At 52.0% G+C, this 18,775-nt stretch overlaps 1 protein-coding gene across 2 annotated transcripts in view; it reads right to left on the bottom strand.

Moving 5' to 3' along the window:
* Positions 1–11,415: 11,415 nt before the first annotated feature.
* KIT (KIT proto-oncogene, receptor tyrosine kinase) overlaps positions 11,416–18,775 on the bottom strand; it is an 82,234-nt gene continuing 74,874 nt past the window's right edge. The window contains exons 18-22 of one of the 2 annotated variants that reach the window (XM_068137705.1): positions 17,984–18,095; positions 16,868–16,967; positions 15,179–15,284; positions 13,893–14,000; positions 11,416–11,805 (exon numbers count right to left, since the gene is read on the bottom strand). In XM_068137705.1, coding sequence (XP_067993806.1) covers positions 11,791–11,805; positions 13,893–14,000; positions 15,179–15,284; positions 16,868–16,967; positions 17,984–18,095 — 441 coding nt within the window. In that variant the 3' untranslated portion in view covers positions 11,416–11,790. Of the gene's footprint in view, positions 14,001–15,178; positions 15,285–16,867; positions 16,968–17,983; positions 18,096–18,775 lie in introns of both variants that reach the window. The other variant, XM_068137704.1, reaches the window with a different exon arrangement.

Raw genomic sequence — 18,775 nt, 5'->3', positions numbered from 1 at the left:
TCTACTTAAAAGAAAGCTGCAGTCAGGTGGGGGTCATGCTCCTCTCCCAGGCAACTTGTGACAGGACCAGAGGGCATGGCCTGAAGCTGCACCAGGGGAAGGTTTAGGTTGGGTATTAGGAAGCACTTCCTGACAGCAAGGCTGATTAGGCACTGGGATGCACTGCCCAGGGAGGTGATGCAGTCCCCATCCCTGGAGGTCTGTAAGGAAAGCTTGGATGAGGCACTTGGTGGCCATGGCTTGGCTGATGTGGGGGTGTTGGGTCACAGGCTGGCCTGGATGATCTCAGAGGTCTTTCCCAGCCTCAAGAGTTGTGTGATGGTTCTGTGGTTCTGTAACTGATGTTTTGAATGCCCTTTGCCTGGAACAGATGACAAAAGCAGGTCCAAACCACCCCAATCACATGGTCCTGGGCATGGTGTCCCTTGGGGCAGAGGCACGAGTGCTGGGCTTGCTCCTGAGTAGGTAGCTCCATGCCTGCCTTGTGCTGGAGTGGTGCTGGGCTCTCATGACCATCACAAGGCCTGGGCAGCCTGCGTCATTGCAACCAGGGTGAGCAGCAGGAGATTGTTCCTCAAGCTCTGGGAAGAAGAGAGCTGAGGGGGGCTGTGGGACAGGGCCCTCTGCAGCTGCCCTCTGCTAACTAATGCACACTCACAGCCCAAGGGGGGGACCAGAGACTCCTGCTGCTAGAGAGAGCCTTGAGCAGGGGATTTTACATCATAGAATCACAGAACTGTCAGGGCTGGAAGGGACCTCATGGCTCAGCCAGCTCCAACCCCCTGCCATGGGCAGGGACACCTCACACCACAGCAGGTTGCTCACAGCCACATCCAGCCTGGCTGCAAACACCTCCAGGCAGGAGGCTGCCACCACCTCCCTGGGCAGCCTGTGCCAGGCTCTCACCACCCTTGTGGGGAACAACTTCTTCCTCACATCCAGTCTCAATCTCCCCATTTCTAGTTTTGCTCCATCCCCCCCAGTCCTATCCCTCCCTGACACCCTCAAAAGTCCCTCCCCAGCTTTCTTGGAGCCCCCTGCAGATCCTGGAAGGCCACAGTTAGGTCTCCTGGGAGCCTTCTCCTCTCCAGACTGCACAACCCCAACTCCCTCACTCTGTCCTCACAGCAGAGCAGCTCCAGCCCTCTGCTCCTCCTCATGGCCCTTCTCTGGACACCTTCCAGCACCTCCAGATCCTTCCTGGCACAGAGGCTCCAGAACTGGCCCCAGAGCTCCAGCTGTGGTCTCAGCAGAGTGGAGCAGAGGGGCAGAATCCCCTCCCTGGCCCTGCTGGCCACACTTCTCTTGCTGCAGCCCAGGCTCTGCTTGGCTCTCTGGGCTGCAAGTGCTCACTGCTGGCTCCTGTTGAGCTTCTCCTCCCCCAGCACCCCCAGGGCCTTTTCTCCAGGGCTGCTCTCAAGCCAGTCCCTGCCCAGCCTGTATTGGTGCCTGGGATTGCCCTGACCCAGCTGCAGCACCTTGCCAGAAGCTCTTAGAGTAAAGAAAGGCAACTTGCAGAATGAGTTAGGTAACTGTGAGGTGAAGCAGCTTGGCTTTATCTGATTTAATTAGTTGCATCAAGAGAGTTCAAAGGATGCCACCAAACATTCTCTGCAAACCTTTAAGTCTCTTATTAAAGAGAGAAGGTGTTCTAAAACACACTTCATTCCCCTCCCCCTTTTAGAGGCTTGATGCTCTCAGATTGAGCCGGGGGGGGGGGGGGGGGGGAGAGGAAAAAAAGGAGAGATAAATGTAAACAGCTTTTGAATGGGGGAGAAAATGCCTGGAGGGGGAAACACAAACCACTTCTCATCTCATAAGTGAGTTTGAATTGTTTTGCTAATTCAGCTGAAAAGAGGAAATGCCCCAAAGCAGCAGCTGGGAGGGCACTGCTGCCCTTTAAAAAGTGGATTTCAGGGCACTGAAGGGGCCAGAGGCAGGAGGGATGTCTTTCAATCCTTTCTTCCCCAACCCACCAGGCAGCTAGCCCCAGACCCAGGTCAGCTGCCCTGCTCAGGCCACACCTCGAGTCCTGTGTCCAGTTCTGGGCCCCTCAGGTTAGGAAGGAGGTTGACTTGCTGGAACGAGTCCAGAGAAGGGCAACAAAGTTGGTGAGGGGCTTGGAGCACAGCCCTGTGAGGAGAGGCTGAGGGAGCTGGGGCTGCTTAGCCTGGAGAAGAGGAGGCTCAGGAGAGACCTTCTTGCTCTCTCCAACTCGCTGAAGGGAGGTTGTAGCCAGGTGGGGGTTGGTCTCTTCTCCCAGGCAGCCAGCACCAGAACAAGAGGACACAGTCTCAGGCTGCGCCAGGGGAGGTTCAGGTTGGATGGTAGGAAGAAGTTCTGCACAGAGAGAGTGATTGCCCATTGGAATGGGCTGCCTGGGGAGGTGGTGGAGTCGTCATCATTGGAGGTGTTCAGGAGGAGACTTGACAGGGTGCTTGGTGCCATGGGTTAGCTGTTTGGGTGGGTTGGATTGGTTGATGGGTTGGACACAACGATCTTGAAGGTCTCTTCCAAACTGGTTTGGTTTATTCTATTCTAAAGCAGATGTCAGGATTCTCACTCACCCCAAGGGAGTGCTCAGCTCTGCCACTGATTTTGATGACCAAGGGGCAGAGAGTATAAACTGCAGCACAGGAGGTTCCACCTCAACATGAGGAGGAACTTCTTCCCTGTGAGGGTCCCAGAGCCCTGGAGCAGGCTGCCCAGAGAGGTTGTGGAGTCTCCTTCTCTGGAGCCTTTCCAGCCCCATCTGGATGTGTTCCTGTGTGACCTGTGCTGGATTCTATGTCCTGCTCTGGCAGGGGGTTGGACTGGGTGATCTCTTTGGGTCCCTTCCAAACCTTAACATCCTATGAGCCTGTGATGACCACACCAAACCCACCCACAACCAAACAGTAAGAGACCTTCTTGCTGTCTACAGCTACCTGAAGGGAGGTTGTAGCCAGGTGGGTGTTGGTCTCTTCTCCCAGGCACCCTGTGCCAGAACAAGAGGACATAATCTCAAGCTGTGCCAGGGGAGGTTTAGGCTTGAAGTTTTTCCCAGCAAGAGAGATTGGTCATTGGGATGTGCTGCCCAGGGAGGTGGTGGAGTTGCAGTCTCTGGAGGTGTTTAAGTGCCATTTAGTGCCATGGTCTGGTTGATTAGTTAGGGCTGGGTGATCAATTGGACTCGATGATCTGGGAGGTCTTCTCCAACCTGGTTGATTCAGGGGAGGTTCAGGCTGGATGCTAGGAAGAAATTCTTCCCAGAAAGAGAGATTGGCCATGGGGATGTGCTGCCCAGGGAGGTGGTGGAGTCACCATCCCTGGAGGTGTTTAGGAAGAGCCTGGCTGAGGCACTTGGAGCCATGGTTGAGTTGATTAGATGGTGCTGGATGATAGGTTGGACTTGCTGATGATTCTGTGTAAGAGCAAGGCCTCCTGCCCAGTGATAATGCTTGGGGCAGCCAAAGCCTCCTGCAGTGTACCTCAGGGGAGTGCAGCCAAGCCCTGGCATGGCCCTTCTCGAAAGCTGCTAGCCTGGGGGGCAGCCAAAGGCCATTTTGCTCTTTGTGCAGCTGGGGAAGCTACTGGAGGTAACTTGCAGACTGCTGTGTGCTGATCTAGAGGGGAAGCTGGAGGCTGTGCCTCCCCCTGTGTTGAGCCTGCTGCCTCAAGCCTTATCTGATGCTGCTGACGCTGCTTTGCTTATCGAGGAGCCCACGCTCAGAGAGGTCGTTTGGGGTCGGCTGCTGGCTGCTGCCTGTCACAACTGAAACGATTTCCATGGCACAGGCAGAAAAATCAGGTCCCTGGAGCTGTGGCTGCCGGTAACTCACCTCTGCTGCCCAGCTGGCAGCTGGCAGATAACAGCTACTGCCACCAGGAGTGACTGAGAGTCGATACCTGCAGCACGGACCAGCCTCCAGAGAGCACAGCCCCAGGGCAGTGCCTGGGCACAAACTTCTGAGCTGCAGAGTAATCTTCTAAGAAATTAGTGATCAGCAAACTTAGTGCTTAAAGGTCATCTGTAACCAGCAGCCACAGTTGCAGAAGGTTCTGGAAACCACTGAGGAGCTGCAGAGTAGGTTTTGGTCAGGTCTAAAGCAGGGGGGGAGGGCAAAGGTCTGTGCAAGTGCTCCTTGTCTTCTGCTGACACTCAGACCTCCTCCAGGACGAGAGGAAGCTTCCTTATTTGTGACAAGGAAGAGGGAAGTGCTTCACAGGCTCACAGGATGTCAGGGGTTGGAAGGGACCTCCAGAGATCACCCAGTCCAACCCCCCCTGCCAGAGCAGCACCATAGAACCCAGCACAGGTCACACAGAACACATCCAGATGGGGCTGGAAAGGCTCCAGAGAAGGAGACTCCACAACCTCTCTGGGCAGCCTGCTCCAGGGCTCTGGGACCCTCACAGGGAAGTTCCTCCTCATGTTGGGTGGAACCTCCTGAGCTGTAGTTTCCATCCATAGCCCCTTGTCTTATCCCAGGGTGCAACTGAGTAGAGCCTGTCCCCTCCCTCCTGACCCCCAGCCCTCAGCTATTGATAGACATTGATCAGATCCCTCTCAGTCTTCTCTTCTCCACACTAAACATCCCCAGGCTCTCAGCCTCTTCTCACAGGGCAGTGCTGCAGTCCCTTCAGCATCCTGGTTCACTCCTTTGGTTCCAGCCTACCAGGCAGCCAGTTCAGGAGCTGGCATCCAGCCTCCCCAAGCAGTCACTGTGATCATTTGTGTCTGGGGTGTGAGTGCTGGGACTTGCTCAGACACATCAGGTCTCTATCTGCAGCCAGGCTCCCAAACCACATAAACCCTAGAGGCAAGACATAAGAAGAGCTGCTGGTGGTGTTGCATAGGACACTGCTCACCAGTCCATGGGCTCTGTTGTGCTTCCACAATCTCTCTTCTCTCTGAAATTATTCTCCTCTCCCTGCAATTATTTTCCCAGGGAGGTGGTGGAGTCCCCAGGCCTGGCTGTGTTTGAAGGTGGTTTGGCTGTGCTGCTTGGGGCTATGGTTTAGGGGTGAGCCTTGCAGAGCAGGGCTCATGGTTGGACTTGGTGATCCTGGGGGGCTTTTCCAACCTGTTTGTGTGATTCTTCTCAAGCTAGCAAAGAGAACAGAGGAAGAATCATTGCAGAGTCTCCAGTACAAGGCTGAGACTCTCCTCTAAGTCACATGAATGTCACAGCTGAGATTCTCCAGAGTGCCCTTGCTGACTGCAGCATCACAGAACTGAGGGTGGAAGGCACCTCTGGAGGTCATCTGCTCCAAGCCCTCTGCTCAAGCACAGCCACCTACAGCTAACTGCCCAGGACCATGCCCAGATGTTGGTGTAGGGACTCCACAACCTCTCTTGACAACCTGTGCTCAGGCACCCTCACAGTAACCTGCTGCCTGATGCTCAGAGGGAACCTTCCAGCTTTCAGTTTGTCCCTGGGCACCACTGAAAAGAGCTTTCCTCTGTCTGCTCTGCAACCTACCTTCAGGTAGCCCTGTGAGGAGAGGCTGAGGGAGCTGGGGTTGCTTAGCCTGGAGAAGAGGAGGCTCAGGGGAGACCTTCTTGCTGTCTACAACTCCCTGAAGGGAGGCTGTAGCCAGGTGGGAGTTGGTCTCTTCTCCCAGGTAGCCAGCACCAGAACAAGAGCACACAGTCTCAAGCTGTGCCAGGGGAGGTTCAGGCTGGATGGTAGGAAGAAATTCTTCCCAGCAAGAGAGATTGGCCATTGGGATGTGCTGCCCAGGGAGGTGGTGGAGTCCCCATCCCTGGAGGTGTTTCGGAAGAGACTCGCTGAGGCACTTGGAGCCATGGTTTAGTTGTCATGAGGTGTTGGGTGAGAGGTTGGACTTGATGATCTCTGAGGTCTTTTCCAGCCTGGTTAATTCTGTGTTCTGTGTCTGGTCCATGCTGGTGCCAGTGGTCCATGCTGGTAACTATGGTGGTGGTTTCTCTTTGGGTACAATAATGCTTCAAAGGACAACTAAAATGCATATGAAACACCTTCCTGAGGTCCTTGTCCATGCAAGCTCTTGCTTTGAACTGGCATTAGCAAATAATCCAGGGGGAAATGGTCCATGACACCATGAACAGGAACAGAGGCAGCAATGGCTGCAAGCCTCGTAGTAAGGAAACAGGAGAGGAGCCAGCAGAGGAGATGTACTCTAGGCTGCTTCTGAAGCAGAACCATTACAGGAACATAAAATTAATGATGTGCTACCCAAATAAATGCAGCAAATAGCTCCTTTGGCTGTGCTAAATGAGACCTCTCTCATTATTTGTAGCAGTTCAGAGGCTGGGATGCCTCAGCATGAAGCCTGTTTTGCTTGACAAGAGGGGGGGTGGGGGGTGGGGTAAAAAAGACCTGCTTCAAAATCAGTCACTATCTTGGGTATCTTCTGAAGCATCATCAGAAACCAATGACAATGCAGTTGTGACAAAGCTTATACACACACCCCCACCCCCCCCCACCTCCCTCCCCCCCAAGCTCCTGACAAAAATTAGGCTTTAATTTCCTTAATTAGTGTAAACCAACAGAGCCAAGACCTGGGAGGAAGCCAAAAAGAAACCAACCCCGAGGCAGCTGCAAGAGAGAACTCCTCTGAGGAGGTCTGCTGCCAGCACAGGGATGTTTAGCACTGGAGGGCTGTGCCTCAGAGGAGCTAGGAGGGGGATTTTGGTGGGGAAGGTCTAGAAAGCTCTGCTTGTGTAAGCTCAGTGCTTACTGTTAAACCCTGCACCAATCCTGCTGGTGCAAAGCCTGAAGCAGCAAAAGGTGAGGCACAGATTTCAAGCCTGGAGCAGTTAGAGCAGAAGGTCTCCTCCTCACTTGTGGGACACCTGCTCAGCAAGGCAGAGAGCTGCATTTGCTCTTTATGACACCCCCCCACAACCCAGGCAGTGCAAAGTGCCTCCCCTGCAGTGCTGCTCTTGGCCAGCCCAGGACAAGCTGGGGAATGGTCAATGGCTCCAAGTCCAGATGGAGATGGGTGACAAGTGGTGCCCCTCAGGGGTCTGCACTTTGGACATTAGGAACTATTCTTTTCAGGGCAAGAGTGGTCAGGGCTTGGAATGTGCTGCCCAGGGGGGTGGTGGAGTCCCCAAGCCTGGCTGTGTTTGAAGGTGGTTTGGATGTGGTGCTTGGGGCTATGGTTTAGGGGTGAGCCTTGTAGAGCAGGGTTTGTGGCTGAACTTGGTGATCCTGAGGGGCTATGGTTCAGGGCTGAGCCTTGCAGAGCAGGGCTCTGGGTTGGCCTTGGTGATCCTGAGGGGCTTTTCCACCCTGCATGTTGCTGTGATTCAGTACTGGGACCTGTGCTGGTTAATGTCTTTCTCAATGCTAGAGACAGTTGGCTTGAGTGCAGCATCAGCAAGTGTGCCATGACACCAAGCTGTGTGGTGCTGCTGCTATCCCAGAGGGGCCTGGAGAGGCTGGCCCAGGTGAACCTCATGAGGTTCAATAATACCCAGTGCAGGGTCCTGCACCTGGATCAGAACCACCTCCATTATCAATACAGGCTAGGGGAGGAGGTGATAGAAAGCAGCCCTGAGGAAAAGGACTTGGGGGTGCTGGTGAATGAGAGGCTGGACAGGAGAAGGCAGCAGGCAGGGTGAGACTGCAGCACAGAAAGCCAAGGGCAGGCTGCTCTTAGGTTTACCTGGAGCCTCCTAGGGCTCCCCCAGCTCCCTCAGCCTGTGCTCACAGCAGAGCAGCTCCAACCCCCTGAGCATTTTCATGGCTCTCCTCTGGACCCTCTCCATCAGCTCCATGTCCTGCCTGGAGAAGCTGGTTTTACATTCCCCTTTCCTGTTTGCTGAGCCTGCTGTTCAGCACAGCCTGTGTGCTCTGCCCCAGCACAGCCTGGCAGGCATGCAGAGACATCAAAAACCCAAACCCCAAACCCTTTCTGGTTCACGTTTGCAAAACAAAATCACTCATCATTCAGAATGGCAAAATTGACCTCTGCAGGGCCTGACACTGAGGTTTTGCTTCAAGCCCAAGAATTGAATCAGGCTTAGCATGAAGGGTCAGGAGGATGAGCAGAGGGCTGGAGCTGCTCTGCTATGGAGACAGACTGAGGGAGTTGGGGTTGTGCAGGCTGGAGAAGAGAAGGCTCCCAGGAGACCTAATTGTGGCCTTCCAGGATCTGAAGGGGGCTGCAAGAAAGCTGGGGAGGGACTTTTGAGGGTCTCAGGGAGTGATAGGGCTGGGGGGGATGGAACAAAAACTGGAAATGTCCCAGTGTTGCCACAAGGGCACTGGCAGGCACTGCTCTCTCTCTCAACCTTCCAGTGGTTCACAATGATAGGGTTGATAGGTTGGACTTGATGATCTCTGAGGTCTTCTCCAACCTCATTGATTCTATGATTCTATGACCAGAGCTCAGCAGGAGTGACCTCTTCAGGAAGGAGCCAGATGGGGCAGAGTGGGCTCAGAGGGGGTGGCTGAAGCACCAGATCCCTGTGCTGCCCTGCAGAGGGACCTGGCCAGGGCAGGCTGACAGCAACCTCAGCAAGGGGAAATGCAGAGTGGGGGAAAATAACCCCAGGCACCAGCACACAGTCTGGAGAAGAGAAGGCTCCCAGGAGACCTCATTGTGGCCTTCCAGGATCTGCAGGGGGCTACAGGAAAGCTGGGGAGGGACTTTTGAGGGTGTCAGGGAGGGATAGGACTGGGGGGGATGAAGCAAAACTAGAAATGGAGAGATTGAGATTGGCTGTGAGGAAGAAGTTGTTCCCCTTGGGGGTGGTGAGAGCCTGGCACAGGCTGCCCAGGGAGGTGGTGGAAGCCTCATGCCTGGAGGTGTTTGCAGCCAGGCTGGAGGTGGCTGTGAGCAACCTGCTGTGGTGTGAGGTGTCCCTGCCCATGGCAGGGAGGGGCTGGACCTGGCTGATCCCTCCCCCCCCTGACAATTCTGTGAGTCCATGGAACCCACCCTTCCACCTTCACCAGAGGGCACAGCAGCAGCAGTTTGGGTTTGTTGGTTTATTTTTGTTTTTAATACATATTTACAGCTTTATTTGAACTTTTCTCAACTGCAATTCTACAACCAAGCAACATCTCCAGCAGTGTGGCTTCAGAAACTTCCAAACACTTACATCTTTATACAGAGAGGGTCGGGGGAGGGGGTGGGGAGGAGGGGGGGGGTGGTTTGGTTTTGGTATTATTAATTATTCTTCATTTTTTTTTGCATATATATATATATGTATAGATAAAAAAATAAGTTTTGAGACTCAAGGACTTGAGAAGAGTCAAAAGGACGTTATTGCTACATTTCCATATTTACAACAACAGCAACACCCACAACAAAAAAGAGAGGGGGGGAGGGAAAAAAATACAGCAGGAACCCATTCAAAACACTAAGCCATCGCTAAGGAAATTTTAACACCACCCCCAGCCCCCTTTAAAATTATAAAAATAGGTATTTCAGGACCAAAAAACAGCTCACAAAACAGCAAAGCAAAATTCAACCCCAAAGAAAAAGCAAACAGCTGAAAAAATAAAACCCCACCAGGCCACATAAAAGAAAGGAACAAAAAAAAACCTCACAAGAGCCAAAGAAACAAAACCCCAGCCAACCAAGAACCCAACCAACCAACCAACCACCCAACCAAGAACCCAACCAACCAACCAACCACCCAACCAAGAACCCAACCAACCACCCAACCAACCACCCAAGAACCCAACCACCCACCCAACCAACCAAGAACCCAACCAACCAACCAACCAACCAAGAACCCAACCAACCAACCAACCAACCAAGAACCCAACCAACCAACCAAGAACCCAACCAACCAACCAACCAAGAACCCAACCAACCAACCAACCAAGAACCCAACCAACCAACAACCCAACCAACCAACCACCCAACCAACCAACCAAGAACCCAACCAATCAACCAAGAACCCAACCAACCAAGAACCCAACTAACAGAAGCCCACCAAAAAAACCCAAACAAAAAATCAAACAAAAAAACCCAAGGAAAAAAAATCAAGCTGAAAGAGCAAACAAAAAACCTAAACAAAAAAATCAAAGCCCCTCCAAAAATCCCCACACCAAAAAACCCCAAACAAAACCAAACAAAAAACCCACAACAAACAAACCCCCCAACCAAATAAAGTCAAAACCACCACCAAAATCAATTAAAAAAGAATAAAAAGCCAAACAAACAAACATAAAACCAACCAAACAAAAAGCCCCAAACAAAAAAACAACCAAAACAGAAAACCCAAACAAAACAAATTAAACAAAAAGCAAAGTAGGGAAAAAAAAAACCACAAACAAAATGCAAACAAAATAAAAATCAAACAAAAAGCAAAGCAGGAAAAAAAAAACCAAAAAAGCAAACAAAAAGCAAAGTAGGGAAAAAACCAAACAAAACCCAAACAAACAAACAAAAAAAAACCAAACAAAAAGCAAAGTAGGGAAAAAACCAAACAAAAAAAATCAAAGTAGGAAAAAAAAAGGCAAGCAAAAAACCAAAAAGCAAAGTAGGGGAAAAAAACCAAACAAAAAGCAAAGTAGGAAAAAAACTGCAAACAAAATGCAAACAAAAAAGATCAAACAAAAAGCAAAGTAGGAAAAAAAAACAAACAAAAAAAGCAAACAAAAATCAAAGTAGGAAAAAAAACCCCAAGGAAAAAAATCAAACAAAAAGCAAAGTAGGGGAAAAAAACCCAAATAAAAAGCAAAGAAGGAAAAAAAACCACAAACAAAATGCAAACAAAAAAGATCAAACAAAAATCAAAGTAGGGAAAAAACCCAAACAAAACCCAAACATACAAAAAAAAAAAATCAAACAAAAATCAAAGTAGGAAAAAAAATTCAAACAAAAAAAATCAAACAAAAAGCAAAGTAGGGAAAAACAAACACAAACAAAATGCAAACAAAAAAGATCAAACAAAAATCAAAGTAGAAAAAAAAACCTCACAAACAAAACCCAAAGAAAAAAAAATTCAAACAAAAAGCAAAGTAGGAAAAAAAAAAACCCAAACAAACAACCCCCCCAAAAACATAAAAAACCCCAAACCCCCAAATCAAGTAAAATACCAAACAAAAACCCAACCAACCCCCCCCAAAAAGAACCCCAGACCAAAACCCCCACATCAAGCAAAAACCCAAGCGTGAAACCAAGCAAAAAAACCCAAACAAGAGCAACAACAACAACAAAAAGAACCCCAAACGAAATTAAAAAGCAAAGAAAAAGCCAAGCAACCAAACCCAACCCAACCCCCAACCCAACCCAGCCCTCAACCAAACAGAAACCCAAACACCCCCCCCAAAAAGCAATCAAAACCCCAAACCAACCCAAATAAGCCCCCAACAAAACAACAACAAAAGAGAAACAAAAAGCAAAGCAAAGCAAACAAAAAACACCACAACAGAACCCCGCCCCCCAAAAAGCCCCCCCAACCCCCCCCAAATCAAACCACCCCCAAGCAAACAAGACAGACAGACAAAAGACCCACCCAAACAAAGCAACAAAAGGAAACCCGACCCCAACCAAGCAGGAAAGATCCCAAGCACCCAACCCCAAAGCCCCCAAAGCCTTTTTCAGCTGGGTGTGAGTGAAGTACCGAGACATCTACGAAGGGTCAGAAGTCTGCTGCCTACAGCTGCTCTGGAAGCCAACAGGGTTACAAAAGAGCTGCTTCTGGAGCGGCCAAAGTGAGAAACCAAACCACCAACCCGACCCAAAGCCAACGCTCAGCCACGGGGACGCGGCATGAGGGCCTCCGAAGAGCTGGCTGGCTGGGGAAAGGTGCGACAGCCCCAGGGCAAGCTCAGTGCAAATGGCTGGTTTGGGGCTTCAAGGGTGAGATTCCTGGAACAAGAAACCAGATGCACAGTCACAGGGGGAGAGGGCGTTCAGCACGAGCCCCCAACACTCCTAGGAGGGTGGTGGTATCCAACACAACCCCTGAACACTCCTAGGAGGAGAGAGGTATCCAACACAACCCCTGAACACTCCTAGGAGGAGAGAGGTATCCAACACAACCCCTAAACACTCCTAGGAGGAGAGAGGTATCCAACACAACCCCTAAACACTCCTAGGAGGAGAGAGGTATCCAACACAACCTCTGAACACTCCTAGGAGGAGAGAGGTATCCAACACAACCCCTGAACACTCCTAGGAGGAGAGAGGTATCCAACACAACCCCTAAACACTCCTAGGAGGAGAGAGGTATCCAACACAACCCCTAAACACTCCTAGGAGGAGAGAGGTATCCAACACAACCTCTGAACACTCCTAGGAGGAGAGAGGTATCCAACACAACCCCTGAACACTCCTAGGAGGAGAGAGGTATCCAACACAACCTCTAAACACTCCTAGGAGGAGAGAGGTATCCAACACAACCCCTAAACACTCCTAGGAGGAGAGCAGTATCTAACACAGCCCCGCAGTGTGCTACCACTGTGTGTATTTCACAACCAAGCCCTGCACTTGGGCAGCTGGTTCCACATTTCAATCTCTTGTAAACTCAACCAAAACCCTGCTGAAGCAGAAGTTAACAGAGTGCTTAAGTGCATTGCAAAATAAATAGGTACTCAGCCAGTACTCTGCCTCTGATAAATGCTTCTCTCAAGGCCTTTGCTCATCCCTAGGTGCTGGAAACAAAAGGAGAAAAGAACTCAGCAGCGTCTCTGAAGCTGCTGGAGCACAACCCCAGGCTCAGCAAACACTGACCCCAAAGCCTGGGGTCTGTCAAACAAGACTGAAGGGGTACTTCCTTTCACCCCATTAGGGCTTCCCAGTGAGGCTCTCCTTTTGTTATCATCCCTGGCCTACTAGAGCAAGATGAAGCAGCCCTGGGGGGAGGAAGCAAAAGCCCTTTGCAGTTTGCAATATCCAGAGCCTGCCTGCGGGAAAGATTCACCTGGGTAGGACAAGATAAAGAAAGGGCCCCCAGGAGGGGGTGTTTTGCCTCTGCTGTGGCTCAGACAAGGTGAGTGGTTAAACAGCCTCCCCTCCAGACACAGGGCAGTGGTTGTACTTTGAGGAGGCTGGCAGGGCTCACCTGGCTTTGGGGAACACCTTGGGACAGAACTGTTCAGAGCAAAAAGCACCAAAGCCTTCAGTGCCCAAGGCAGGGCAGGGGTGAGTGGTTCAGGCTCTGTGGTGGGGTAAGACCCAGCAAAGGGCAGCTCTGACCCTGGTGAGGGATGGGCCATAGCCACAGGAGACCTTGCCAGAGCATGAGTGGGACATGAAGACAAAGATCTATGCTCTCTTCTCCCCTCCTCTGGTTCAAAGCTCAGCACTCCTGGGAGGCTTTGCTGCTCTGCAGATCAGCTTTGCATGGGTCTCAGAACCTTCACCTCTCTTGCCCAGGTGCATCCAGCCCTCTTGCTGGCCTCCAACCTATGACACCTGCCTGGGGAAGCTTCTCAGGCTCAGCTGGACATGGAAAGGGCTTTGCAAAGCCATCAGCTTCATATTGACTCATTTATTAAACTCAGCAAAACCAGGTCAAGCAGAAAACCACTCTGCACCTTCCAGGCCCAGAGCCACGGCAGGGCCGCTGCGGATTTGCCTTGCTCTGCAGTCAGCTCATTCCACACCCTGGCTCAGGACTTTGCTGTTGTTTTGGGGTCTTTTTCTTCGAGCTCTGGCTCTCTACTGCAAATACAGACAACACAGCAAACTATATACAGCTTCAGTTAAGCCTGCAAGGCCGCCTGGAACCGTGCTCAGCAGAGGAAGTTCCCGTGTGAGGGCGTGTGGTAAAGGACAGCGTTACAACAATGCTTCAGCTCCACAGTGGTAGTAGTGAGGCAAAGAAAACCAACAAACAAAAAGGAAGAGAAATTGCTGCAGTGGTCCCTCTCTCAGCCCCTGCACAACACAAACAGCCACAGCACATCCGGGCTCCTCTTCTCGCCGGCGGCCGCTCAAACATCTTCACGTACCAGGAGAGGCTGAGTAGATGAAGCGCTGCTGCCCACGGAGTTAATCCTCACCGAGTGGTCAGGGGCGTTGCCTTGGCTGGAAGCTGGAGTGGAGAAGTTTGCATACACCTGCAGAAGCCAAGGGCCACAGTCAGCACCCTGCAGAGCACACCCTTGGAGGGGTCTCCTTCCCTAAGCCTTCCCCCACTCTGTGCTACACACTGCCACCAAAGGCTTCCAGCCCGAGGGCTTCACAGAGCCATAGAATCAGCCAGGCTGGAAGAGACCTCCAAGCTCATCCACTCCAACCTATCACCCAGCCCTATCCAATCAACCAGACCCTGGCACTGAGTGCCTCATCCAGTCTAGACCATGGCACTAGGTGCCTCATCTTTAATAGTCATGAGGTGTTGGGTGACAGGTTGGACTTGATGATCTTTGAGGTCTCTTCCAACCTGATTGATTCTATGATTCTATGATCCAGGCTCTTCTTGAAGATAGAATGGGTTGGGTTGGAAGGGACCTCAAAAGGTCATCTAGGCCAATTCCCCCTGCAGCCAGCAGGGACATCCACAGCTAGATCAGGTTGCCCAGAGCTCTGTTGAGCATCACCTTGAATAGCTCCAAGGACAGGGCCCCAGCTACCTCTCTGGGCAACCTGTTCCAGTGTTCCACCACCCTCCTGGTGCAGATCTTGTTCCTCACATCCAATCTCAATCTGCTCTGCTCTCATTTCAAACCATTGCCCCTGCTCCTGTCCCTGCAGGCCTTTGCAAACAGTCCCTTTGCAGCCTTCTTGTAGCCCCCTTCAGGTCCTGGCAGGCTGCTGTTAGGTCTCCCTGGAGCCTTCTGTTCTCCAGGCTGAACACCCCCAGCTCCCTCAGCCTGGCCTCCTGGGAGTGGAGTTCATCATGGTTTAAGCTCAGATGAATCTATGCAGCAGCACTGCATTTTGCAGCACCAAAACTGTGGTGCCAGCCCTGTTCTGAGTGAGGAACATCAACCATGCAAAGCATCTTCTCCACCTTGTACCCTGTTCAGGCATGGGCTTAGACAGCTACTGTCTAAAGGCACAACACAGCAGGAGTGAGCAGCTCAAGGCATCATCCTACCACCCAAAACCACATTGCAGAGCTACAGAAACAATACTGAGGCTTGAATGAAGCATCCTGGCTCTTTGCTCCTCAGGGCTCTGGCTCTAGAAACCACTTGGAACCCCCCAAAACCTGATGACCCCCAAAACTAGATGCCCTTTGGAGGTCCCTTCCAACCCAGACCATTGTATGATTCTATGCTCCACAACTCACCCTTGGGACGTTGTCTGCAAGCTGCTGCTCTATCAGCTGCACAATCTGCTTGAAGGTGGGTCTCTGCAAAGGGTCAGCATCCCAGCAACTCTTCATGATGTCATACCTGCAAAGATGGGACAGGAAAATCAGCTGCAGCTCCTTGCAGCTCTCAGCACACCTCCACCATTATCTGAAAGAGAAGTGGGACCCCAGTTCCACCTCCTGTAAGCGACCCCTGAGAACAGGAATAGTGCTGCTAAGCCCTGTGCTTGTGGCAGCAAAGGACTGCTGGGAGCCTCTGGACAGAGTTTTCTTTGACAGCTTAGAATCACAGAAGGGTCTGGGTTGGAAGGGACCTCCAGAGGTCACCAAGTCCAACCCCCTCTGCACTCAGCACGGACATCCTCAGCTGGATCAGGCTGCCCAGAGCCCTGTCCAGCCTCACCTTGAGTATTTCCAGGGATGCAGCCACAATCACCTGCCTGGGCAACCTGTTCCAGTGTTCCACCACCCTCCTGGTGCAGAACCTGTTCCTAATATCCAGTCTAAACCTGCTCTGCTCTAGTCTGAAGCCATTGCCCCTGGTCCTGTCCCTGCAGGCCTTTGCAAACAGTCTCTCTGCATCCAGCTCATTGCCAGGACAGTGATGTAGGGCTGCCTCAAGAAGATCAGGAGCCACACTTCTTCCAGTGGGATCTGTTCCAGGTGGTCCTGCTCTGGCAGGGGGGTTGGACTGGATGATCTTTCCAGGTCCCTTCCAGCCCCTAACATTGATTCTGTGCTTCCTGCTGTCAGGAGGTGCAGCACAGATGCAGATGGTCTTCAGTCTAGTGAGAAACCTCCCTGACTGCTTTACCTCCATCTAAAAGGTTTAATTATGTTCTGTGATCTGTCAATAAGGTATTGACAGGGAGCAGATGCCATGACAAAGTGATCAGATGGTACAAGGCAGGAGTGTGTTTCACTGCTTGTAACAAGACAGGCATGTGTTCCACCTGCTAGAGCAGAGGAATTATTCACACCACTAGAAGAACTTAACCCCCAGCAGAGCTCCTGGGGCAGTGGAATGAGCCCCTGTGGGAGAAGGGAAGCTTCTCCTTCTTTGCATCATTGCTGATCACAGAACCACACAATGTCAGGGGTTGGAAGGGACCTCCAGAGAGCATCCAGTCCAATCCCCCTGCCAGAGCAGGAGCACCCAGGGCAGGGCACACAGAACAGATCCAGGGGGAGTGGAAAGGCTCCAGAGCAGGAGACTCCACAACCTCTCTGGGCAGCCTGCTCCAGGGCTCTGCCACCCTCACTGTCAAGAAGCTTCTCCTCATGTTGAGCTGAAACTTTCTATGTTCAAGTTTGTATCCACTTGCCCCCCAGCCCTCAGCTATTGATAGACATTGATCAGATCCCACTCAGCCTTCTCCTCTCCAGACTAAACAGCCCCAGGGCTCTCAGTCTCTCTTCATAGCACAGATGTTCAAGTCTCGCAGTCACCCTCACAGGTCTCCACTGGACTCTCTCCAGCAGGTCTCTGTCTCTCTGGGAGAGCCCAGAACCAGACACAGTATTCCAGGTGTGGTCTCTGCAGGGCAGAGAAGGGCAGCAGACCCTCCCTGGACCTGCTGGCCTCACTCTTCTCAATGCACCCCAGGATGCCATTGGCCCTCTGGGCCCCAAGGGCACACTGCTGTCCCCTGGCTGCTCACTTACATTTCAGGTGGTGCACACTCAGGGCTGAACATCCTGTAGCCCTCCTTGATCATTTTATAGAACTTGGAGTCCACAGGCATCCCTGGGTATGGGCTGCTTCCTGTGGAGAGAGCACAGTGCACACCATGAGTCCTGCACCTGCAGTGCCACCAAGATGAAACAGGAAAGCTCTGGAAGCCTTTTGCCTACGTGAAAAGGCCAATTTCAGAAGCACAGTGAAGTGGTTAACTCCAGTGAAGGGCCTGCAGACTGCTACCTCATGAACCCCTGGTTAAGAGGCTTCTGCAGCTGCCACAGGTAGGACATGCAAAGACTCTCTCAGCTCAGAGGCAAACTCTCTCTGCTTCCAGAAGTTGAACTCCCCACCTTGTTAGCACAGGACATATCTGTCAGCCTTTATTGCTGCTGCTTTCCTGCTGTGCTTTGTCTCAGTGGAGCAGGCTGCCCAGAGAGGTTGTGGAGTCTCCTTCCCTGGAGCCTTTCCAACCCCACCTGGATGCATTCCTGTGCAGACTGCCCTGGGTGATGCTGCTCTGGCAGGGGGGTTGGGCTGGATGACCTCTGGAGGTCCCTTCCAGCCTCTCATGTACTGAGAGACTGTGATACTGTGATCTTTAACTGGATCAGGTTGGCACATGAAAAGAAGCAACACAACTCACAGGATGTTATGGGTTGGAAGGGACCTCCAGAGATCACCCAGTCCAACCCCCTGCCAGAGCAGCATCACCCAGGGTAGTCTGTACAGGAGACTCCACAACCTCTCTGGGCAGCCTGCTCCAGGGCTCTGCCACCCTCACTGTCATGAAGTTTCTCCTCATGTTGAGCTGAAACCTTCTCTCTTCAAGCTTGAACCTATTGTTCCTTGGCTTATTCCTGTGCACCACTGAAAAGAGCTTGGCCCCCTCCCCTTGCCCCCCAGCCCTCAGTTATTGATAGACATTGATCAGATCCCTCTCAGCCTTCTCCTCTCCAGACTCAACAGCCCCAGGGCTCTCAGCCTCTCTTCCCAGGGGAGATGCTCAAGTCCCCTGAGCATCCTCCTGGGGAAGAGAGCTTGGAGGGTCCCTTCCAACCTGATGCATTCAGTGATTCTGCCAGGTCTTGGAAGAAGCTTACCTAAAGAAAAGAGCTCCCACAGCAGGATCCCATAGGACCAGACATCACTCTCAAAGGTGTAGACACAATTGAAAATGCTTTCAGGAGCCATCCACTTGACAGGGAGCCGAGCCTGGCCGGGGGTAAGGGAGGGAACAAAGACAAGGGACATGAGTACTGCAAAGTAAAAGGAACCTTTCCTACTTCCCAGGCCCTTAAAACACTTGTTGAATCAACAAACAGAAGTATCCAACCCAAAATGGAGATCTCCAAGAGCACTTTGGAGTCTCCAAACGCTGCACAGTGACTGAACCTTCCATCTGTGGGTTCCTTGCAGCAGCAGGGAGGGGATTGTCCCCTGGCACTCAGCTCTGCTCAGGCCACACCTGGAGTGCTGTGCCCAGTTCTGGGCAGCTCAACACAAGAGAGATGTGGAGGTGCTGGAGCCAGGGCAGAGCAGGGCAAGGAAGCTGGGAAGGGCCTGGAGAAGAAATGTGATGGAGAGCAACTGAAGGAGCTGGGGCTGGTTAGTGTGAAAGAGAGGAGGCTGAGGGGAGACCTCCTGGCTGTCTACAGCTCCCTGAAAGGAGGCTGTGGAGAGGCTGCTGCTGGTCTCTTCTCCCAGGTAATTAGTGACAGAACAAGAAGGAAGAGCCTCAAGCAAAAGGGTAGCTTTAGACTGGACAGTAGGAAACGTTTTCCCATCCAGAGTGGTCATGGATTGGAATGTGCTGGGCAGGGAGGTGGTGGAGTCCCCAAGCCTGGCTGTGTTTGAAGGTGGTTTGGCTGTGGGGCTTGGGGCTCTGGTTTAGG

The sequence above is a fragment of the Melanerpes formicivorus genome, unplaced genomic scaffold, assembly GCF_026170545.1.
Source record: "Melanerpes formicivorus ecotype bairdi unplaced genomic scaffold, bMelFor1.0.p_v2 SCAF_4, whole genome shotgun sequence".
In the NCBI taxonomy this organism is placed as follows: Eukaryota; Metazoa; Chordata; class Aves; order Piciformes; family Picidae; genus Melanerpes; species Melanerpes formicivorus.
This window is presented reverse-complemented; position numbering and strand designations above follow the sequence as displayed.